The sequence below is a fragment of the Pristiophorus japonicus genome, unplaced genomic scaffold (genome assembly GCF_044704955.1).
Source record: "Pristiophorus japonicus isolate sPriJap1 unplaced genomic scaffold, sPriJap1.hap1 HAP1_SCAFFOLD_2608, whole genome shotgun sequence".
NCBI lineage: Eukaryota > Metazoa > Chordata > Chondrichthyes > Pristiophoridae > Pristiophorus > Pristiophorus japonicus.
Window position 1 is genome coordinate 16211 of NW_027252350.1, and position 9246 is coordinate 25456.

Sequence of the window (9246 nt, forward strand, 5' to 3'; positions counted from 1 at the left end):
CATAAACGTTCTGGTAGGGAGGTCAGAGGTTATAGGCCGCAGTGGTTGCTGGGATGATGGCGGCGGGGACTGGCAGTAAGTAGCGGGGATAAAGAAATGTCGCGGAGGGAGGGATCGGCGATCAATATGAGCTTGTGAAGTTGGTTGAGGGTCTAAGAGAAGCGCTTGCCGATAAAGAGTCGGGTTCGTGCAAAAGAAAGAAATGGCAGCAGCGCCGAGCAGTTTTGACCCGCTGACTGGCCCCGTCTCCTTCTCTTGGTCATGTGGTTCGCCTTCAGTGTTTAGATCTTCAGCGCAGGGTTGCTTTGATAGTGGTGCCGTAACAATTCAGATATTGGTTAAACAGCATATGTCGAGCTGACAATTAAAAAAAAATATATGAATTATTGCGATGTGGATGTTGCTGACAAGGCCGCATTTATACCTGAGAAGATTTTAGTGGGCTGCCGCCTTGAACCGGTGCAATTTTTTTTCTGTAATGTTTCATACAACTGAGTGGCTTGCTAGTTACCCACGTTGGTGTGTTGCATATAGGCAAAGTCGGATAAGGACGTCAGGTGTTCTTCCAGTGAACCAGTTGGGTTTTTTGCTCAAGTCAAATGATCACTTTTACTGATGCCAGCTTTTTATTTTCAGATTTTTAAAACTCACACTCTCTGAATTATTAGTACATGTATTGAAGTCCCCTGGGTTTCAAGTTTAGTAACATAACCATTACACTACTGTACTGAATTCAGATTGTGTGTTGCCGTCCTCTTAAATTGTTGCAGCTGTTCAAGTCCTGAGCTCCCTCTAATTATGATGAAACAGGAAAACGTCCCAAGGTGCTTAACAGGAGTATTATAAGAAACAATCATTTGACACAGGGCCACATGGAGAAATTAGGGCAGGAGAAGAGGTAGGTTTTAAGGAGTGTCTTAGAGGAAAGTGAGGTGGAGAGATTTTAAACAGAGAACTCCAGACTTTGGAGCTGAGGTATCCAGAAGGTATGGCCTCCAATAGTTGAGCTATTATAATGGATGCCCAAGAGGGCTGAATTAGAGGAGTGCAGATATCTCTGGGGAGGGTGGTTGGTGGTTGTGGGCCAGAAGGAGATTAGAGATAGGGAGGGGCAAAGCCATGGAGGAATTTGAAAGCGAGGATGAGAATTTTGAAATCGAGGCATTGCTTAACCCGGAGCTAATGAAGGTCAGTGAGCACAGTGCTGATGGGTTAATGGAATGGTGTGCGTTAGGACATGGGCAGCTGAGTTTTGGATGACCTCCAGTTTATAGGGTAGAATGTGGGAGGCCAACAAGGAGTGTGTTGGAATAGTCAAGTCTAGAGGTAATTTGTAAGTTTAAAGCATGGATGAGGGTTTCAGCAGCGCATGAGCTGAGGCAAGGATGGAGACGGGTGATGTTAGAGGTGGAAATGGGCACTCTTTTAGTTATGCTGTGGATATGTGGTCGGAAGCTCATTTCAGGACCAAATATGACACCAAGGTTGCGAACAGGAGGCTTATGATAAATGTTGGTTTCTTTATGTGGAGAGAAATGAGCTGAAAACAATGCAGAACATGAACTGAAGAAAAGAAATGAGAGGCAAAGAGAATGTATGTGGGTAATATGAAAGGGAACACCAGTCTTTTATAAACTTAAAGGGCAAAAAAGGATGAAGGGTGGGTGGCAAAAGGAGATCTTGAGGCAAAGGGGTATGGTGTCAGTACTGAATTAATATTTTGTATCTGTCTTCACAAGAGGATGCTGCTACTGTCACAGTAAAAGAGGAGGTAGTTGAGCAATGGATAGATAAAGAGGAGATACTGAAAAGGTTGGATGTGCTCAAAGTAGCAAAGGAACCTGATCTGCTGACCCCTTTCCACTCTTCAAATTGGAGGCCATTCCCAATGCTAATAAATCAGTGTCCCTGTTAATACTTGGCACAACACCTGTGCTCTTGTAAAACATCCAACTCACTCAGTAATGCATGGGACATAAGAACATAATAGGAGTAGGCTATACGGCCCCTCGAGCCTGCTCTGCCATTCAATAAGATCATGGATGATCGTCGACCTCAACTCCACTTTGCTGCCTGATCTCCATATCTCTTGATTCCCCTAGAATCCAAAAATCTATCTCTCTCAGCCTTGAATATATTCAGAGACTCGGAATCCACAGCCCTGTGGGGCAGAGAATTCCAAAGATTCACAACCCTCGAATGAAGAAATTCCTCCTCATCTTTGCCTTAAATTCCCCACCCCTTATCTTGAGACACTGCCCCCTAGTTCTAGACACTCCAACCAGAGGAAACAACCTCTTCGTATCTACCCTGTCAATTCCCTTCAGAATCTTGTTTCAATGAAATCACCTCTCATTCTCTAAATTCCATAGAGTATAGGCCCATTCTACAAAATCTCTCCTCATAAGACAGCCCTCTCATTCCAGGACTCCATCTACTGAACCTTTATTGCACTGCCTCCAAGGCAAGTATATCCTCCCTTAGATAAGGAGACCAAAACTTTGCACAGTACTCCAGGTGTGGTTTCACCAAGGCCCTGTACAATTGTAGCAAGATTTCCTTAATCTTATACTCCAACCGCTTGCAATAAAGGACAACATGCCATTTGCCTTCCTTACTGTTTGCTGTATCTGCATGCTAGCTTTCTGTGTTTCTTGCACAAGGACATCAAACCTTGAACATTAACATTTAAAAGTTTCTCACCATTTAAAAAAATATATATTCTTTTTTTTTCTATTTTTCTACCCAAGTGAATAACTTTGCAGATGCTTTGTGTTCTCTTTGCAGCTTATTGTCCCACTTAGCTTTATATCGTCAGCAAACTTGGATACATTACACTCGGTCCCTTCATCTAGGTCATTAATATAGATTGTAAATAGCTTGCGGCACCCCACTAGTTACCTGTTTATCCCTGCTCTCTTTTTTGTCTTTTTCAATCTTCTATCCATCCTATCATAAAGTCTAAAATAATTGAGGAGCACTACTTTTATATACTTTGATTTATAGATCATAGAATGGTTACAGCATGGAAGAAGGCCATTCGGCCTATCGAGCCCGTGTCAACTTTAAGCTAGCCCCACTCTCCTGCCCTTTCCCCGTAGCCCTGCAATTTTTTTTCCTTCAGATACTTATCCAACTCCCTTTTTGAAAGATAAAATTGAGTGCCTCCACCACCCTTTCAGGCAGTGCATTCCGGATTTTAATCACTCGCTGTGTTTTTAAAAAAAAATGATGATTTTTCTTGCGTCTTTGGTTCTTTTGCCAATCACCCTTCAATCTATGTCCTCTGGTTCTTGACCCTTCTGCCCAATGGTAACGGTTTCTCTCTATCCTGTCCAGACCCCTTTATGATTTTTGCAAACCTCTATCAAATCTACTCTCAATCTTCTCTGCTCCAAGGAGAACAACCCCAGCTTCTCCAGTCTATCAACATAACTGAAGTCCCTCATTCCTGCAATCATTCTCATAAATCTTTTCTGCAATTTATGGGCAACATTATTGGAGATCCGCTATTATTTTGAATTAGTGTTGATTTAAAAAAAAACAATTATTGGAGATCAGCAGCAACACTTTTTCCATCATTTTATCTTTACATATGAAAGTATTTTTGCTACTATTTGGCCTCCTCAGTCACCTCTTAAAAATGTTTTAAACGCATATGGTGAAGGGCGAAGGAACAAGGGAGAGGAAGGGAAGTGCACATAATACAGAGTGAGGTAGAGAATGTGTGCAATTGGCAAACAAAGAATGACACTTTGAGATACCAATGAGAAAGTGAGAGCCTTTATAAACAGGTGAAGATGGAGAAAGATAATCAATCGAAGGGAAAGAGAAAGGAAGTATTTGAGAGTGGAAGAGAAGCAGTGACAGCATTTTGTTTCTGCTCAAGTCTGTGAACAACATCAAGGAAAATCAAATAACAATGTTTTCTAAGTAATACTGGGGCAATATATACAAAAGTTTCAATAATATTGCTATTGTGACGAATGTGGATGTTGAAATAAAGGATAACTTCTGCAGCCTCTCCATTGTTAAATATGTCTAGTTTTCCAACATGTTTAAACTTTCTTCTCAGGCCACCTGCAGTAGTGTTGTATATGCTGGTTGTAATGGTGGCTATATTCCCCACCCAGTGGAACTATTATGTTTCCTTTATTGTGTTGATTTGCACTTGCATCTGTACTGGTTAATTTAAGCCATAATGTAAAAATATAGGAACTGTTGCGGTACCAGAATACGATTCGTAATTGCTATGAATTTGGGACCGATGCTACCTCAGTTCTATCCTGTTTTATCTTTCCTGACAGTTGATAACTTTGGACTTTTTTTTTTCTTTCAAAGAGCACAAATTGCTGAGTACTGGCCCTACTGAGCCTTGGTCAATCCGTGAGAAGCTATGTTTGGCATCTTCAGTGATGCGCAGTGGAGACCAAAATTGGTAGGTGACACTAAGTGCAATTGTGGGCAACTTTTAATGGTGTAGGTTTTACATAACTGCTTCATATCTCAATCTGATGAAAAACTTACATATATAACATCTTGAAGATTAATTAAGAGAGTCAGAAGGCAGCTAAACACAACATTTTGCAGTCAGAGTTTTAATTATGCGATATACTGAATCTTTAAACTTGAAAGAGTCAGTCAGTGTATCAAGCTCTGTTAAATCAACCACCTGGACTAGACACAATAATTTGAGTTTATATGGAAAGAATGTTGTGGCATTTTAATTTCAATCTATTTTCATTATACATTGAGATATTGTAGAGGAGAAAAATAAGATGAAACAAACTGACCTGGAGTGAAATTAGGTTTGGAAAGTAATTCAAATAGGGGGAGGGCAAAAAAATTGTTTTAAGAGCCATCCTAGTCATTAGCTGCATTACCCAATTTTAATATTATAAAGGGAGATAATTGGACTGGCACTTTGGCATGTTTATTAGAAGCAGGCTGAGAATAGACATTTTGTGTACAAATGAGGAGCAGCAGCAGGTGACTCCCGAGTGAATAGGATTGAAAAATCAGAGAATGCACTCTGCCACAGTTGCATCAGCATTGTTCGAAGATCAGGCCCTCAAATCTGGCACCAAGTTTATGGTCTACAGGGCTGTAGTGATACCCGCCCTCCTGTATGGCTCAGAGACGTGGACCATATACAATAGTCACCTGAAATCACTGGAGAAATACCACCAACGATGCCTCCGCAAGATCCTGCAAATCCCCTGGAGGACAGATGCACCAATGTCAGCGTTCTGGATCAGGCAACATCCCCAGCATTGAAGCACTGACCACACTCGACCAGCTCCGTTGGGCGGGCGACATTGACCTCATGCCGGACACAAGACTCGGAGCTCCTACATGGCAAGCGAGCCCCAGGTGGGCAGAGGAAACGTTTGAAGGACACCCTCAAAGCCTCCTTGATAAAGTGCAACATCCCCACCGACACCTGGGAGTCCCTGACCAAAGACCGCCTTAAGTGGAGGAAGAGCATCTGAGAAGGCGCTGAGGACCTTGAGTCTCGTCGCCAAGATCATGCAGAAACCAAGCGCAGGCAGCGGAAGGAGCGTGCGGCAAACCAGACTCCCCACCCAACCTTTCCTCCAACTGTCGGTCCCACCTGCGACAGAGACTGTAATTCCCATATTGGACTGTTCAGTCACCTGAGAACTCACTTTTGGAGTGGAAGAAAGTCTTCCTCGATTTCGAGGGACTGCCTATGATGGTGGAAACCTTTTATAGCATGCTGCTGTGCACCCTCTCGGTGAACAATGTTAAGGATTAGGTGGGGAGTTAGCGCACTCTCCTTTCTTTTTCTTGGTTTCCTGGGTTTGAATCTGTTCCAGACTGATGAGTTGAAAAGACATCTGTCTGCCAGTTGTAAGGCTCTTGCATGGAATGAGTTGAGGCAGTTTCAGGCCAGCTTGTAATGGGCATGACCTCCTAAATTGGTAAACTCACTTTGAGAAACCAAGAAAATCATTGTCATACTGAGGTTACATGTAAAGCACACTTTTGGAACAACAGTGAAGGCCCGTTACTTTTTTTATTTAATCTGAACTACACTTGACCAAGAATTGTTTGGTTCTGATGTTGATTGCCTGATCGAATCATTAACATTAGTGTGCTGGAGATTGTTGATGTGGAGCCCACAGTGAGTTGTCTGTCTGTTTTCGCAGGGTATCGGTTAGCAGGGCAATCAAACCTTTTGCAGAACCTGGACGCCCACCAGATTGGTTTTCACAAAAGGTAAGCATTCAGTTTCTGGCAGCTTAATGAAGAGGGAAATCTCTTAATTACCTTAATGCCCTGAAATTGAGGTTGGAGGCTTCTTTTGGACGAATGCCTCCGACCAGAGAATTTTTCCAAAAGTACTTGGTTGTCCTGGAGGAGCGTGGAATTCCGTTGGGGAGGCCTTCTCTTCCCGCGCTGCGAAGCGCGCTCCCACCCTTGAGGTTCCCATGCAGAAGGTGCACGTGTGACTGCTCAACTAATCAAGTACAGTATTCTCAATTAATAGCAATGGGAACTCCGTATCAATGAGTTCTCATTACTATTAATTGAGAAAAACAAACAAACACACCTTGCATAATTAAAATTAATTGAAATTAAAGTTAATAAATATCTTGGAGAAAATTTTTTTTCCGAGTTTTTAAAAGGTTTTTTTTAATGGTTTAAAATAAATTTAACGTAGTGGACAGGGTTTTTAAAAATAAAAAGGGTTTTTAAAAATAAAATGTGTTTTTAATTTTTTATGTTTTTAAGTGTGTTTTAAGACTCTTACGCCTGTAAAAGTATGCGCTGCACCTGCTTTTATCAGGAGCAAGAGTTTTGAGGACATTTGCTGGGAAAGATATGGGTAAATACCGCAATCTTGTCTTTGCAAATGCCCTCACTCCCGATATGCGGATTGGAAAAGCCGGTTTTCAACGCATGCGCATTATGTGCAGAAAAACGGTGCTTGCGATGCCTTCCCGGGTCCGCGCACACTCCGTACGGACCTGGGGAGACCAGAATTTCTGTGCCATTATTTGGGAAAATGTATTTGTTTTTTTTCCTGTGTCTCTGTTGTGCCTGCGATTTCTTTGTTTGGTTAAATCACTGCCATGTTTTTCTGCCTTTTGATTGGTTATTTTCTACTTTGTAATTTTTTTTCATCAATCAGATTGCAGAAAATAACATCATTTTACAGTTTAAAAAAAAATAATTTTAACTCCACCAATCCTCCTCCCTGGCCATTGTCTCGGGCTGAAACAGACTTTGCAGTCTTGGAGTCTGATTTGACCCCAAGCTGAGTTAATGATTCCATATACTCTCCCATCACAGACCGCCTACTTCCACCTCTAACATCACCCACCGCCACCCTTGCGTCAGTCCATCTGTAACTGAGACACTATCCATGCCTAAGATTGATATGCTGTGTCTAGATTTCTATTTTTATCGATCTTGTACTTGTTTATGTGCTGATGGTTTTGTTTTTTTTAATGTAGCATTGTGCATCACAATATTCAGAATTGTTGGAAACAACAGAGACTCCCAAGTAAGTGTTTAATCCAGATCTGTATGTGTATCTGTAAACAAAATCTTGCTTAAATATAATGGTTCCTGATTGTAATGACCTCCTCAATCTTTGCAGACGGAAGCGTGGTGAGAAAGGAGAAGTTGTGGAAACTGTGGAGGATGTAATTGTTCGCAAGCTCACAGCTGAGCGAATTGATGAGCTAAAGAAACTTATTAAAGAGAGTCAGGAGAAATACAGGTCAGGACTTCACAAATTATTTGTATTCATTAGTTGTTCAATCTATGCATGTAAACAAATTTGCTATCCAAAAGGGGAAAAAAAACTTTAGTGATTTTGTTGCTTTTATCACCATGGGTCATGTGGTCCTTCACCAACCTTGTTTTAGAAGCTACCTCAATTATTTTTCTACTATCATCAGTACATTGTTTTGTCAGTGCAGAAAGTGGTAATCTCCAACTGGGAGGGCCACTGTTTGCCCGGTCCAAAACTATACAAGAGTGGGGCTTGGGGCAGAGTGTATTCTTTTCTTAATTTGTTAACGTTTCTCCCTTGAAACTTTATCCTTTGACTATATATTCCTTTCCCTGTTTTTAAAAAAAAAAACACCATTTTTACATTTAAATGTTTGTTTCCCTTTTATTCCCCATTTAAATAGTTCTTTCATGTCTCTTGATTCTTGTTAAAGTTTAAAAAAACAAAAACATTGGTGTTTTGCATCTTGCTTCTCATTCCTGGAATTTCTTGGGTTTGCTTCACATTTTCCTGTAACTATTGACTATTTATCTAAATATAACATCTAGTCAACAAAATAATTACTCCCCTGGAATAAAGAAAAACATTAAACATCTCTTTAAAAATAAGTAAGAGGCTTAACAATTTAAATATTTGAAAAATCTGTTGTAAATTATTTGAAAAACCTTTGTTTTTAAGCTCAAATACACTGTTTATTGCATTTTAACCTGTGCAGGTAATTGGTAGATATTTATATGCTGTATACCTTGTTTAGGTGTTTTAAGGTTATAGTTCTAGGGTGTCAATGTGTTAGTTGGACATGTCGTTCATTGGTTTACCATCAGCTGCTGCTGGTAGATAGACTTAAGATCTGTACATCTGGCCGTGAGTTATATTTCACTCCTAAAATGAGTTTTACATGCCTCTAAATCGCAATGCTAAAGTATTACTTACAAACGGGCTATTAGAAATAAAGGGCCCAAGTTTCCACACGATAAAAAATGGGCGCCCTTCCGAGCTGGGCGCCCGTTTTTCGCGCCTAAAACGGCACCGGAAAAAAACCTCACGATTCTGGAGCGTTCTGCAGTTCCTTGTCTGTTTGGCGCGGCGCCGATTTTGTTAGTGGGAGGGGGCGGGTACTATTTAAATTAGTTTTTTTTCCTGCCGGCAACGCTGCGCGCGCGCGTTGCAGCATTCGCGCATGCGCAGTGTGAAGGAAACATTGGCACATGGCCATTTTTGTAGTTCTTTGTAGCTGTTTAGTTTTTGAACATTTTTTAATAAAAGCACATTACTATCAGCACATCAGCATTGAGAAGGCTGCAGGCAGCCTCAGAAAGTTGAGGCATCCGTTTCCTGACGACCTCCCCCTTTTGCCATCGGGAAATGGCTCCTCAATTTCTGAGGCTTCCTGCAGCCTTCTGTCTCCTTCTCTCCCTCCCTCCTGCCGTCTGGAACGGCTCCCCCGCCCCCCTGGCTGCGGTCGGTCGGTCCCGCCC

The 9246-nt window shown here is 41.5% G+C and overlaps 1 protein-coding gene across 1 annotated transcript; it reads left to right on the plus strand.

Annotated features, from left to right (window-relative positions):
• On the plus strand, positions 1-7753 carry LOC139247169 (bromodomain-containing protein 8-like; the record flags this gene model as incomplete). The annotated part of the gene is made up of 5 exons (XM_070871556.1): positions 1-75; positions 4342-4438; positions 6174-6243; positions 7485-7534; positions 7631-7753. Coding segments are annotated over exons 1-5 (362 nt in total), but the record flags the coding sequence as incomplete, so codon positions are not given.
• Positions 7754-9246: the final 1493 nt, after the last annotated feature.